We start from the raw sequence: 16058 nt of genomic DNA, 5'->3' as shown, positions 1-16058 counted from the left end.
CTATAATCAGCATTTTCTATTGCTATTTTTCTCCCATTATTATACAGCTATTAAAAACAGTAAAAGACAAATGCAAGACACAGTCAACAGTAAGAGTTTCTTATACCTTTCCACTGATTGGAAATTCAAAGTTTATACTCTCTCAAGTTTTATCCACAGCCCAATCTTGATCAGAGGCTTCCTGAGTTTCTAGCTGCTCTCCATCATGACTGTGGATGTCCCTAGTTGCCCAAGACCATTATAAATGAAAGGATAACCAACTGCATATTTGAGGCAACAGCATTACGAAGCTTGGCTAAGGATAATCCTGCATTCTTTCAAAATTCTATAGCACTTTTCTGTACTCCTCTAACAGAACATGTTTTATGACCAATATTGTACATCTTCTCCTCACTTATCAACTATCTTGTTATCTGTCATTTTGCATTTACAACAATAGTAAAAAAAAATCCACCATCCAACTATTTTGCACATTAATGATGGATGTGACAGTAATGAATGCTGAGGTGCGAGGCACAAGTAATGCTGGCTGTGATGGTTAAGGTTATGTGTCAATAATCATGGCCGGGCCATGATTCTCAGTGGTTTGGCAGTTATGTAATGATGCAGTCATCCTCCATTTTGTGAACTGATGTGATCATCCTCCATTTCTGTTAAATGCTTATTTCGCATAGTGACCTGGTCTTTGGAAGCTAACCATGTCAATAAATGAGGAGAGAGCGTTTTTATTTATATACATTTCTGATCTCCTATATTAGACTATAAATTCCTTGTAAGTATTACTGTGGCTAGAGCTTCTTTCTATCACTCATAGAACCTTTATATCACCCACAGCATCTGGCACACTTAACATAGTAAGTGAAATACATAGTTACTGATTTTAACTTTAAAAATAAAGAAATTTACTTGAAGGAAGAAATAAAAAGGCACAATCCACAGCTAAAATATAAATTATTTCAAAAAAGGACATAAACCAAATAAAAGAATTGGGGGGGGGGGGGGTGGAGGAGGGAAAGGAAAAAGAGAAGCAGAAGCACAAGCTCTCATAATAGAGGGAAAAGGACAAAGAGGAAACAGCCTAGTGTGCAAACAGCAGTTTATAAGAAAGGAAAGGAAAAAGAAGTGAGGTTATATCCATGGACAAGACAGGAAGAAATGAAAAACTGGCTCAAAACAAGATATTCAAATGGAACACTGAGGCCCACTATACTACTCTTTCTAGCCCCAATTTTTTTTTTATAACTAGGTATAAGGAGTCTTGGTGGTATAAAGATTAAGTGTTCGACTGCCAACCAAAAGATTAGCAGTTCGAATCCACCAATAGCTCTGTGAAGGAAAGTTACAGCCTAGGAAACCCTATGGGGCAGTTGTACTCGGTCACATGGCACACAACAATAGGCACATTCTAAACTTATTTGAGGCTCTGGTTAATTATAAGAATCTCCTCAAGCAAGATTTCAAAAACAGGTTTCTTCAGAGTTACAGAATTTTTTACTTGAAAAGTACCTTGGTGTCTACCCATTCCAACTGTCTCAATTTTTACACCAACAAACCATAAATGGCATTAACAAAAAAATGACAAAAATAAGATTTTATTTAGTATCTACACTTTAGTAATTTTTCTCTACTTAAAATTGCAATGCTGCAAGAGCTAATTTTATTTTCTTGAAACTTTCTATTTTGTTGCTGCCATAACTACAAAACTCTGAACAGCAATTCAATCTGGAGTAGTTAGTATAGCTTATTTACCACCCCCTCTTTTTTTTTTAAACACCATCTTCATACCTGAAAGTTCCTCACCGTTCTCTGCCCTCAGTATGAACAGGTCAGTTAGCTAGAATTCTTATACTTAGGCATTCTTGCCTCATTTTAAAATCTGCCAAATCTGGAATTTCATGGTTAGTTACATTGACTTTATTCTAATTTCAACAGGAATCTCCCATCGCGCCTCAGCAACTAATTTCTTGTTGGTTCTCTTACAGTCTTGCCTCCTTTAGCTGTTCTCTCCTTTTATAACTTTAATTTGTTCCTGTCCTCCAGCTTACTTAAGCTTTTTCCTCCTCTCCAAAAAAAACTTTTGTTTTCAAACCCACTGCTCTTCTTTCTATGGTCTTGTTTTCTTCATCATTTCTTGCACTGCCAACTTTTCAAGCTAATAGTCTATACCCATTTCTTTACTCCTACAACACCCACTTATTCATTAACCCTGTTAACACTTACAGTCTGGCTCCCACAACCAGTATTTTTGAGACGCTATTCTCCAAAAGGCTAGTGTAGTATGTTTTGGGTGCTTGCTCAATCCATATAAGCCCTCTCCTCTGGAACTGGCATAGCAGTCCACGTTAAGCACAGCAAACATGACGATTGATCCCCCTACTCCTCAAATAGACATAGGTGCTTGGACGAGGGCAGGTGTGTCATTTAGGATAGGCAACTCATTTATTTTATTGTTTCTATGGTTTTTTCTTTCTTCCAATCTGAATCTTCTATTTCCTAAAATGAAGGTCTTCGAGTCTCAGAATTTTGTGCTGTACTGCCTTACCAAAGATCTCATCTGCTCAAACATTCCAATCATCATATATATTCAGAAACCCGCCAAATTTACGTATTCGCCCAGAAATTTTGTTTCAGCTCAAATTTCACTACTCTACTAGACACTTCCAACTAAACATTCAATCTCACCACAAACTGCTTTAAGCTAACCTCATTATTCTCCCCATAAAACTGACCACTGCACCTTTTCCCCTTCTTACTTCTTGAATTCTGTTAATTGACCGTGCTAAGTCATCTGGGCCTGAAAACCTAAAGTCAGTATCTTCTCCCTTATTTATATATTCACTCAACCCCTAAGTTTTAACAATTACTTAATTCAGATTTCCTACATTTTCACAGCCCCCACTTTAGGCACATTTTCTGGATTATTACAAGGAAAAAAAAAAACTTTTTTTTTTTTTTTTTTAAGAGTCGCCTATAATTTTCTCAGTATAAATTCCTCTCCACTCCAGCCTAAATACAACGATCAAATCGATCACCCTAAAACATAGATACATTTAAGGTCCAGGCTGAGTTCCACCTCCTTGAGTAAGCAATTCCATTATCATCTAACGTGCTTCTCAACTGTTATACAACTTTCTTGTATTACCCACTGTCTTTAAAATATTAGATATGAGGATGAAGTGGGGAGGGAGCATCTTACTTTCAGTGTTTCCTACAACAAGAGAGTTTTTGTTCTAGGGGTGTAAGATGGATGATTTAAATCTTCCTATGGATAAGGGGAAACCCTGGTGGTCAAGAGCTACAGCTGCCAACCAAAAGGTCAGCAGTTCATATCCACCAGGGGCTCCTTGGAAACCCTATGGGGCAGTTCTACTCTGTCCTACAGGGTCACTATGAATCTGAATTGACGCGACGGAAACGGGTTTGACTTTTTTGGTTTATGGATAAGTGCTTTAGCTACCTACTATCTCCTCAGCATTTCATAAGCAAGGAGAAATAAAGCCTTGTATTTCTTTGGTGTCTTCTCTGGCCTAGCACAGAACCAGATAATCAATAAACTAGCCAAATGGTAAGTCTACTGGTTAACTCTGACCACTTAAAATTGAACAGAGGCAACTTAATCACCAATTGCTGATTTCTCCAAGACTTTCTCTGCATGTTTTACAGACAAATTCACAGAAAAGGAAAGAAAAAAAATTCTTTGATATTTAATGGGATCTTGGACTGAGAACTGATTCACTGTTGTCAAGAGGTTTTCCTTACTTTTTCTAAATAATGTATACAAAACCCAAAACCAAAAAACCAAACCCAGTACCATCGAGTTGATTCCAACTCATAGCAACCCCACAGGACAGAGTAGAACTGACCCGTAGAGTTTCCAAGGAGCATCTGGCGGATCTGAACTGCCAACCTTCTGGTTAGCAGCTGTAGCACTTAACAAAGGTCTATGGAAATACAAGATTAGGTCCCTCAGTTTAGATTTGTACAATCCACTGAGCAATTAAGCATGTTATTACCTTGTGGTATCTGTTTAACTTTGCCTTCTACCTATTTAAATCTTATAAATATATTACCTTTGGACATCCCATATTTGTTTCTTTTTTCTCAATCCTAATAGCCATACTGATATTAACTACACTGATATCTTTTTCTTCCACAATTCCTTTTATATAACGAGTACTGTGAATACTTACTGTTGTGGTAGTCCAGGACAAGATGACAAACTTATCAAGCAGGGTTGAATAACAAATATACTCAACATAAACAACATGTTGTAGACCATGAACAACAGCCCCCTTCGCCATAAGACCAGAAGAACTGGATGGTGCCATGCTACCATTACTGGAAATTTTGATCAAAGATTCTATAAAAGAATCCTGATGAAAACGGAGAAAACACAGAACACAATCTCAAACTCCCACAGAATCTGAGTTCCTAGAGCCATGGAGGCTAGATGAATCCCTGAAACTGCTGCCCTGAGATAATCTTTAAACCTTAAAAAATATCCCAGGTCTTCTTAAAACCAAACGATAGTCTAGCTTAACTAGTAAAGAACATCTGCCTTGAGTACTGTGCTCTTTTAAGATCTCTCTATATGGGATCAGACTGACAACAGCAAATCCAAAGATTAGATGGGAAACTTAGGGGCAGTGAGTTAACGGGGGAAGAACTCAGAAAAAGAGGGTGAGAATGGTTGCATAACTTGAAGAATGTAATCACTGTCACTGAATTGTACATGTACAAATAGTTGAAATGGTGTTCTGCTATGTATATTCTCAACAACAAAAAAAATGCTATAGAATACAATGAGAAAATACGTTTAGCACCTACTCTTATAAACTTTCAACGTGTTAAAATAGCAATAAAAATTGAAGTGTTAAAAGGATATACCTAAGCTTTTAATTTACATGTACTTAAGAAACAAGTAATTATGAAATGCTCAGAATAAATAAAAGGATGGGAAAATGATAAACATGAAAAGGATCAAGTTACACAATCCCTGAGTTAGCCTCAAAGTCAATAATCTCTATGATTTAGCTTCAACCACACCACTGGTTACTTCCAAAAATAAGTGCTGTGTCCCACACATGACACGCTCCTTTTGTCTATCTAGACCTATGTAGTCCTTAAAAATACAGCTCAAGTCCCAATTTCTCAAAACATTCTCCTAATAGGCTAGTCAAATATTAACTTACTAACAGTCTTATAATAAGCTTCTTAGGTCCACAAGCCTATTTGGTATAACATCCCACTCTCCCATCACCTTAGTGAGTAAAACACCCGTGCTGTCTCTATTCTACCTCAGCCATACACAAGAACAGCTATACCAAAGGCAGATTAATTACTTTGAACTGGTCCATCTTCAGGGATCTTAAACGCTAAAAGCCATTTTTTATCCTTTCCATCTCTCCAACATCCTCTTACTTCTACTGAAACAGCTCTTCATACTATCAACAGGATTGGCAGCCAATAACGGCACCTCATGAAATGGTTTTTAATATACGTAGTTATAGAAAAAAGTACAAAAGTATGTGTATGTGTATTTTAGTAAAGATATCTATTTTCTAGCTTAGACAACTGAGGAAGCCTGGAAGCAGAAATACCCTAATACCAATGAGCACACCTAGTGCTTTCTTTCACTCTCCAGATAAAAGGAACTAGGGTTCTTTAGTGAAATCTAGGGCTGGAAAAGGGCAAGCACAAGTTGAGCCTGGAGTATTTTTTGGTGTCAAAAAGTAACTAAAATAATGATAGAGACATGCCAAAAGGGCACAGGAGGTAACTTAAAAGAGCTCTCAACAACCAAATTCAGGATAATTTGAACTACAAAATAAACAATGACTGTAATGAATTATAATCCATAGAATGAAATAAGAATCCATGAATCCACAAATTGGGGAGAAGGGAGAGTTCTTCCTTAGAGAATTCCAATTAATACATATAGAAGAAATACAAAAATCACCATTTGGTAAATGTCACATTAATTTTTTCAGGCAACGTCATTAATGGATGCTAAAATTAGTGTATGATGAGAAATTAGTAAGTATGATGAAAAAGAGAATATTTACAAAATCTGAATGAATCTCTCCACAAGATAGTAGAAACCTTGGAGTTAGAGAAACTTGGCAGATACTTTAAATCATCAAACTTAGTATCACCAAGTGCTATCTGCTATGATCTACTAAAGGGGACACACGTTAATTTTGTGGAATTCTTACAAAAAATGTATAATGTGAATTCAATCAGACAAACCGAAACTGATGGCCATTTTACGAATCAAATGGTTAGTATTCTTAAAGTAGACTAAGGAGACATGAAAACCACATACAAAGTATAATCCTAGACTGGATGTTGGACTACAAAAAGGACATTAATGGGATAACTGGAAAATGTGGAAAAGGTCTGTAGATTAGATAATAATGTTGCATGGATGTTAATATCCTGGTTTTGTAACTGTACTGTTGTTACATAAGACTAAACACTTCAGCAATCTGGATGAAGGGTTTTAAGTATTTCAAAAAGAAGCTTAAAAACAAAACAAAACAAAACAAAAAAAGCCTCATGACTGAAAAATACACAGAGAACTGTATGTATATACTTTGACAAATACAAGCATTCCAAACATTTAGCCTTAATATAATTCTCCAGGTTTATTAAGCCTCCTGAGTTCTTCTTAATCATTCATTTAATAATTATTTTACAGTGTGCTCAACTAAGACCAAACAAACAGAAAAGGATGGAAAAAAAGAGGGAAACAAAACAAGCCAGTAAGTTAGTCCGTTATTAACTAACAGTTTCCTAACAAAGCTGTCGTTAGGTGTCATCAAGCCGGTTCTGACTCATAGCGACCCTATGTACAACAGAAGGAAACGCTGCCTGATCCTATGCCATCCTCACAATCACTGCTATGTTTGATCCCATTGTTGCAGCCACTGTGTCAAACCATCTCCTTGAGGATCTTCCTCTTTTTTGCTGACCCTCTACTCTACTAAGCATGATGTCCTTCTCCAGGGACTGGTCCCTCCTGATAACATGTCCAAAGTACGTAAGATGAAGTCTTGCCATCCTCGTTTCTAAGGAGCATTCTGGCTGTACTTCTTACTTCTTCTAAGACAGATTTGTTCCTTCTTCTGGCAGTCAATGGTATATTCGATATTCTTCACCAACACCATAATTTAAGTTCATGTATTCTTCAGTCTTTCTTATTCATTGTCCAGCTTTCACATATGTATGTGGTGACTGAAAATACCATGGCTTGGGTCAGGCTTACCTTACTCCTCAAAGTGGTATCTTTGGTTTTCAACACTTTAAAGGAGTCTTTTGCAGCAGATTTGTCCAACGCAATACATTGGTTTGACTTCTTGACTGCGGCTTCCATGGGTTTTGACTGTAGATTCACGCAAAATGAAATCCTTGACAAGTTCAATCTTTTCTCCATTTATCATGATGTTGCTTATTGGTCCAGTTGTGAGGATTTCTGTTGTCTTTATGTTGAGGTGTAATCCACACTGAAGGCTATATAGTCTTTGTCCTTCAGCAGTAAATTGTATCGCCTGCATATCTCAGGTTGTTAATGAGTCTTCCTTCAGCAGTAAGTTGTATCGCCTGCATATCTCAGGTTGTTAATGAATCTTGAGGCTGTGTTCTTCATCATATCGTCCAGCTTCTCAGACTATCTGCTCAGCATGCACATTAAATAAGTATGTTGAAAGGACACAACCCTGGCACATACCTTTCCAGATTTTAAACCACGCACTATCCCCTTGCTCTATTCGACTGACTACCTCTTGGTCTAGGTACAGGTTCCACATGAGTATAATGAAGTGCTCTGGAATTCTCATTCTTTGCAATGTTATTCATAATTTGTTTTGCTCCACACAGTCGTATGTCTTTTCAACGTCAATAAAACAGAGATAAACATCTTTCTGGTATTCTCTGCTTTCAGCAGAGAGCCATTTTACATCATCAATCATATGCCTTGTTCCACATTCTCTTCTGAATCTGGCTTGAATTTCTGGCAGTTACCAGAAACTCATGTACTGCTGCAACCATGATGTTAATGATAAAAAAAAAAAACCCAAACCCATTGCTGCTGAGTTGATTCCGACTCATAGCGACCTAATAAGACAGAACAGACTGCCCCCTAGGGTTTCCAAGGAGTGGACAGCAGATTCAAACTGCCAACCTTTTGGTTAGCAGTCTGAGCTCTTAACCACTGTGCCACCAGGGCTCCAATATTAATGATATTGTTAAAAAATTTCCACATTCCACTGGATCACCTTTCTTTGGAATGGCATGTATATGGATCTCTTCCAGTCAGCTGGTCAGGTAGCTGCCTTCCTGTTTTCTTGGGATAGGTGAGGGTGCTTCCAGGGTGGCATCTGTTTGTTAAAATACCTCAACCAGTGTTCCATCAATTCTTAGAGCCTTGTTTTTTGCCAATGCTTTTAGTACCACTGGTTCTTGATCATATGCTACCTCCTGAAATGGCTGAATATCAACCAAGTCTTTTTGATAGAGTGTCTCTGTGCATTTCTTCCATCTTCTTTTGATGCTTCCTGTGTCGTCAATATTTTGCCCATAGAATCCTTCAGTACTGCCAACTTGAGGCTTGAGTTTTTTCTTCAGGTGTTTCACCTTGAGAAATGCCAAGCATGTTCTTTCTTTTTCATTTCCTAATACCAGGTCTTTGCTCATTTCATTGTAATGCTTTACCTTTGTCTTCTTGAGTGGCCCTTTGAAATCTTCTGTTCAGTTGTTTTACTCCATCATTTCTTCCATTCACTTTAGCTACTCTACGCTCAAAAGCAAGTTTCAGAGTCACTTCTGACATCCATTTTGGTCTTCTCTTTTCTGTCTTTTTAATTATCTTTTGCTTTCTTCACATATGATGTTCTTGATGTCATCCCACAACTCATCTGGTTTTTGATAATTAGTGTTAAATGCAACAATCTATTATTGATATGGTCTCTAAGTTCAGGTGGGATATACTGAAGGCAGTACTCTGGCTCTCATGGAATGTTTTAATTTTCTGCAGCTTTAACTTGAGCTTGCGTGTGAACAACTGATAGTCTGTTCCGCAGTTAGCCCCAGCCTTGTTGTGACTGATGATACCGAGCTTCTCGATTGTCTCTTTCCACAGATGCAGTCGATTCGGTTCCTGTGTATTCCACCCGGCAAGGTCCAAGTGTACAAGTCGTTCATGTTGTTGAAAAAACGTATTTCCGAAAAATGAGAAGCTGTTCTTGCAAAATTCTATCCTGCGATCTTCCACATTGTTTCTAATACCAAGGACATATTTTCCAACTAATGATCCTTCTTCATTCCCAACTTCCACATTACACCAGTAATTATCAACGCACCTTGACTGCTTGATTGATCAATTTCACACTGTAGAAGTTGGTAAAAATCTTCAGTTTCTTCATCTTTGGCACTGGTGGTTGGTACGCAGATTTGAGTAACAGTCGTACTAACTGGTCTTCCTTGTAGGCATATGGATATTATCCTATCGCTGACTGCGTTCTACCTCACCACAGATCTTGAAATGTTCTTTTTGATGACGAATGTGACACCGTTCCTCTTCAACCCGTCATTTCCGGCATAGTAGACCATGTGACTGTCCAATTCAAAATGGCTAATACCAGTCCATTTCAGCATTCCATTTCATTTCTGGCAACTTCCAATTTTTCTTGATTCATACTTTGTATGCTTCATGTTCCAATTATTAATGGATGTTTGCAGGTGTTTCTTCTCATTTCCACATCAGCCAACAAGGGTCCCGAAAACTTTACTCCATCCACGTCGAAAACAAAACTACGACTGGTTTTCTTTACTCCATCCAAGTCAAAGCAAAACAAAGCTAAGATTGGTTATTGCAAATATGCTCATGCTTATTTGCCCTCTTCTTTCCAACTAAGCAATTCCAAGTCCTACTTAGTTCCTGATCTTCACTTCCTATGTTCCTGTTCCTACTATTGTTATTAAAATGGATGTACAGTTATACGTCATTTAACATCCACAATACGTCACATAGCATCCTAGTTCATTGAACGCCCACAATATGTTCTATGAAATAGGATGCTATGTGATTTGGACATTGTGTGAATGCTGTATTACATACTTAGCAAAATTATATGGGATGTCTTTTGTTTCACTTCCAAATCGATTCTTTTCCTTTGCCTCTTGCTGCTACTATCACTAGCACTGGTTTTGCAGTAACTGGGAGCCATCATGTACTTCATGGTAATAATTTTCAAAGATAAGTAAACAGAGACAGAATGCTACAACTCTCAAGAGACATGCGGTACACAAAACTGGATGCTGCTGCCTACAGGTCAAAGCATACTGTTATATGGTAAACTTTTTATTTTTTAATTGGGTGTCATGAATTTGAATTGTGTCCCCCCAAAATATCTGTCAACTTGGCTAGGTCATTAGTCTCAGTACTGATTGACTGTCTACCTTTTTGTCATCTGATGTGATCTCCCTATGTGTTGTAAATTCTATCACTATGATGTAATGAGATGGATTAGTGGCAGTTATACTGATGAGATCTACAAGATTAGATAGTGTCTTAAGCTAATCTCTTTTGAGATGGAAAAGAGAGAAGCAAGCAGAGAGACATGGGGACCTCATACCACCAAGAAAGCAGTGCTGGAGCAGGGCGTGGCCTTTGGATCTGAGGTTCCTGCATGGAAAAGCTCCTAGGCCACAGATTGATGACACGGACCCTCCTCCAGAGCCAAGACAGAAAGCCTTCCCTTGGAGCTGATGCCCTGAATTTGGACTTGTAGCCTTTTAGGCTGTGAGAGAATAAATTTCTCTTTGTTAAGGCCATCCACTTGTGGTGTTTGTTATATCAGCACTAGATAACCAAGACTGGGGGAAAGTTCAGTATATACATAAGCCAGTAACATAGGCATTTATTACAACTATCGAGACATATGTGTTATAGAGTATGTATGTACTGTACTATTATACACCTGGAATAGCAATCGCTTTGTATACAAGAGACATGAGATACACATGTTGCGTGCAGGAAGCTGTTGCATTTGCTAGGTCTGGTTAAGTCTGCTGTACTGTTCTCTGATTGGGATTTCTGAACTCTTACTATAACCTTATGGAACCACGGACGTATATGTGATCGGATGTTGCTTGAATGGACGTTATGTAGCACATGGCTGTATTCTAAAAACATGGACCAAATCTCAGCTATGTGACTTTGTTACATAACTTAATTTCTCTGATCCTTCCCATTTCTTTATCTGTAAAATTTGGATAGGTTTAACTAATTTTATAGGGTTGTTAGGAAGACTAGATGGTAAGGAATAAAACTAAGTAGCACATGTAGATGCTCAAAAAATGTTACCTTTCCCTTAAAAATTATATTCTCTAACCTCTGTGGGCTCCTAAGAACAGCTCAACAATTGTTTTTATTAATCTTAGATCAATCTCTGTCCTATATGCCAAAGAAGCTATTTCATATTTTTTACCTATATATTTTTTAAATATAATGTATTTATTCATTCTAACAGCTTCAGTATTCACAAATATTCAATTAACTAAAAAATATACATTAACTCCCATCTCTTTTCCAAATATCAGACGAATATTTCCAGCAGCTTTTCCAAACATTACCTGAATATTGCACCACGTCAAATTCAAACACAAGGTCCAGTATCACGCTCTATGCTGCCACCTATTGCTTATTACCCCACCCTTCAGATAATCTCCTTCTATTTTGGAATCTTGGGGCAGCCTTAAAATGCAAGCCTCAACCCAGTGGATATATTTAATTTCCAGGTTCTAGTCCTTCTCAGATGAGATGTCCAAGTGCCTGCAAACAGTCCTAGTATAACCTAACCGCTTAAAACCCAACACAACTAAAGGTATATATTTGACAATTTACATTAGCTAGGCTCTCTCTTTTCCTATTTTTCATTATAGATGTTATGCCTGTCTCTGAAAAATTAAATGCCAAGACAGTAGTACAGTGTCTAATGAAGAAAAGCAGTTTCCCCAGACCTGAGTTGTCAAACAAAAATATTCTAATTAGTAAACCAACTAAAAACTAAAACTACAAATGGCAAAAACAGCTGTTTTAAATGCTACATGGTCCCATGATTTCCTATTCCTGTATTTTCTTCTTAAAATATTCATATAATATTTCCCCCTCATATAGCAATGGGAAACTCTTAATCATAAGAACATACTGTACTCAATTATCAAATATAAACTGGTTTTCCTCCTAACCTGAAAGAAAAAAAAAAAAAGGTAATTAAGTTCCTAGTCAACAAAAATTCCCTTAAATGCCTTGTTCAATAAATAGCCATAATACTACCTCCCCTTCCAACACACACAGAGTTTAACATTATGAACTTAAACTTTGTTGGTACTTTAATTCAAAACAGAGTTGTTTACTTTTCTGGTCTCACTTTTCCAAACCACATTAAATTTCTCACTAATTCGATGAAAACAGACCATCCTGGATAGAGTTATAAAACAGCTTTTTCATGCAAAAAACAAGAAAAAGATGCCACAAAGTAAGAATACTGAAATGCTCTTAAATCGACTACATGTTGACTTGCAGATTTTAAAGTAACTTGCCAACAGTAGTAAACAGTGGTACACTAGCTTAAATTCAGGGATATAAAGAAAGAGATGGCATGGTTCACAGCCTTCAGAGACTGACAACTTAGTCAGGAACATAAGATTTAAACATAGAAAAGGATGAAAAAAAATAAGGTAAAGTGTTTACTGACCAATAATTGATAGAGATAATATTTACTACAAAAGTGTGAAGGGTTGAAATAGTTATGGGAAAGACTTTACAGAAACAAAAAATGCAGAGTTGTACCATTTGTAGGAAGGGCAGCACTTAAACTAGGAAAAAGAGCAAGGGAACTTCAAGCTATAGGAAACAATGAGTATGCAATGGTGTAGTCCAAAAAAGTCTGCTAAATACAAATGTACCAAACCAGTTTAGCTAGAAAGAAATTGTACAGATGACTAGTGGGGCACCATTAGAAAGAGAAGTGGACCGAATTGTGGAGGGTACTAAGGCCCTGAATGTTAGGCTAAAGAAACCTGAAGATAATGAGTCACTGACAGCTCAGTATAGGGTAACATCTCCCCACTATTTGCGGAGTAGGAGTAAAAACAAAAAAACCAGACCCAGTGCCGTTGAGTCGATTTCGACTCATAGTGACCCTATTAGACAGAGTAGAACTGCCCCGTAAAGTTTCCAAGGAGCGCCTGACGGATTCGAACTGCCAACCCTTTGGTTGGCAGCCGTAGCACTTAACCACTACACCACCAGGGTTTCCTGGAGTAGGAGTGGGGGAGGGAATTTAACCTAGTCGAGGTGTTTAACAAACGGAAAAAAAAAAACTGAGAAAGAGACCAGTCGTGTCATTTCAGCAGTCCAGAAATAATGCCAAAGACCGGAACTATGGTGATGACTGTAGAAATGAAAAAGAATGAAATTCACTATGAGGGAAGAACTGATAGAATGTGGTCAAGGTTTGAAATTAGAAGTATACAAGGGAGAAAAGAAGGAATAAAAATGGTTCTAAGGTTTTAAAACTGGGAACAGAAGTACCATGAACAGAAGCATAAGACAGTAAACACTATTAATAAATGTTTCCAACAACTGAAATAATGTTTCTAACCAATGTTTTTCATGTTTAACACAAAGCAACAAAATAGAAACCAAAATATACTGCCACTCTCTACAAATATAACAGCATTCATTTAGAATAAGAAAACATTAGTTTAACATTACATGCCCAAATAATATAAAGAAATATACTAAAATATAAATCTTATACTATAATATAAACCACAGTTGATCACAAACCTATGTAAATTATTAACTGTTTGATTCATATCCCTGTTACTGTTCTTTCTGTACTACAAATGATTCTCATTACTTGAATTACCATACACCTCATACTTAAAAAAGGAACAGTTTGAGGTCTAGTTAATTACTCTACCTTTAGTGAACTACATAAACAGCAATGCATGCTGGGATACAGATTTCTCAACAGACTAATCTACAGAATGGAAACAACTTTAATTACAAAACCCAGAGTTACTATCATACTCTTTATAAAAAAAAAAATATGGAATCATAGATTACTTTTCCTACAAATCCTCCAATAAACAAATCCTTTTAAAATCAAATTAAAAAAAACAAAAACAAAAAACTTTAAAATACCACACCAGAAACAAGTTTCACAAATCTCTTGGTTACCTTTACTTTATCTCTTCTCAAGCAACAGAATAGACAATTTTCATCAAAGGTCCAATCAGAAATGCTTTCAGGTTCACAGTCTGCAAAAATAATAGAAATAACAAATTAGTAGTTATAAAAATGAAAAAGTTATAACTTCTTTATAAAGTAGTTATAAAAAAGAATTTTTCAGAAAATAAATCAAAACTAACTTCAAAAAATACTGTTTGCTTTAACAAAAAAAATTCCACTAAGCAGGTTCCTTATTTGTCTGAAAATTCTTAGTTCTGTATGTATTCGCATAAAATGATGTCTAGTTTTTTTTTATATGCATATAGCTTTAACTTACACGAAACTGGGAATAAAAGAAAGAAGGAGACTGAAGCTTAAATCACCAATAATCCTACAGGTAGTCCCCGACTTTCGACCTCTCTGAGTTACAACGAACCAGCTCTTATGACTGTCTTTTTTTTTTTTTGGTACATCTTATCATTAGTTATATGTACTACATACTATGTTGTAGCATGTAATTTGCTGATGTTATCATTCTCAGATGTTTACATGCTGATGTTCAATGTTATGACTTATAAAGATACTGATAATAAAAAGCTGTAATAAAAAAAAAAAAAAATGAGGTGCTCAACTTAAGTCAGAATCAACTCATGATGAAATCATCAGAATGGAACCCTGTCATACATTGGGGACTACCTATATATGTTACCAGGAAGAATCTGAAATACCAAAAAGAATTTAAATACCTTTAAATAAGCTGAGATCTTTTAATAATCCAGGTCCAAACAGCCCTTCAAAAATACTTTCAAACCCTGAAAGGATAAAAAAAAATCCATCAACACAATTTATACACTATAGTAACATAATCTGTTGCATGAAAAAAATGATGGCATTTTCCTCCAGTGCTCAAGGATCCCTGGATTACTGTTAAAGGGATACTGAGAAAAGAGTGTCAAAGACAAACCTAAAAGGAGTATTTGCATTTTTGTTAATGATTGTCTTTCAACACAAATTCTGAGCACATAAAAAAACAAGACAAAACAGATAAACTAGAAATAACTGATAAAGGAGTGGAAATTCATCAGTTCTCTTCCCATCTTACAAAACCCTCAAATACCTCATTACACAAACTCACGAACTCCATTGTAAATGGTACCTTCCCCAATGAAAGAGTCAAAACTGCCTCAAAATTTTCAGGACTTTCTGGGTTAATCTAAATAACATTATTCTGACTACCAACTGAGATCATACAGATTTTTCAAGCTACGTTTCTTGAAGAAGGAAAATGCTCACCGAGAACAACTTCTATACCACTAAAGAAAAAAGCCATAACATAATCATATGTTAAAAGAAAAAGAACTTTGTAATTATTTCAGAGCCACAATAGTACTTTTATGAAGATAAAATCCACTAGTTACACATACCAAAAAAAAAAAGAGGAAAAATCCAAATATACCTGTACATAAATGTTTAGACCACTATCACCTTATGCCAGTATGAATAAACTAGAAAATGAGCCCCCCTCAAAAAACTTTCTAACTTATTACCTGAAATGTTGCTACTCTACTTAATGAAAAATAATTAAAAAAAAAAAAACTTGCTGTTTTCTACGGATTATTAAGAGATTAAGGAGGAAAAGAGAAAGGGAACCAAATGTACCTTTTTTTAATAACATACCAGAAATAATAGATTAGAACAATCATTCCCAATACATGTCATGGACTTCAACAGAGCTCAACTAGTTATCCCAAGGTAAAGCTTAGACCTTTAGAAAGAATTAATACATACTGCACAGTTAGTACATGCTGTTGTTAGG

General features: G+C 36.3%; 1 protein-coding gene across 6 annotated transcripts in view; it reads right to left on the bottom strand.

Annotated features, from left to right (window-relative positions):
* The window catches only part of LCOR (ligand dependent nuclear receptor corepressor), a 147213-nt gene that overhangs the window by 68098 nt on the left and 63057 nt on the right, over positions 1-16058 (bottom strand). For all 6 annotated transcript variants that reach the window (XM_049856111.1, XM_049856112.1, XM_049856113.1 and 3 more), the window contains 2 exons: positions 14989-15054; positions 14252-14331 (listed from right to left, as the gene is read on the bottom strand). In XM_049856111.1, coding sequence (XP_049712068.1) covers positions 14252-14331; positions 14989-15054 — 146 coding nt within the window. The remainder of the gene's footprint in view (positions 1-14251; positions 14332-14988; positions 15055-16058) is intronic.

This window comes from Elephas maximus, chromosome 16 (genome assembly GCF_024166365.1).
Source record: "Elephas maximus indicus isolate mEleMax1 chromosome 16, mEleMax1 primary haplotype, whole genome shotgun sequence".
NCBI lineage: Eukaryota > Metazoa > Chordata > Mammalia > Proboscidea > Elephantidae > Elephas > Elephas maximus.
Note: the sequence above shows the minus strand (reverse complement) of the source record. Positions and strands in the feature narration are given on the sequence as shown.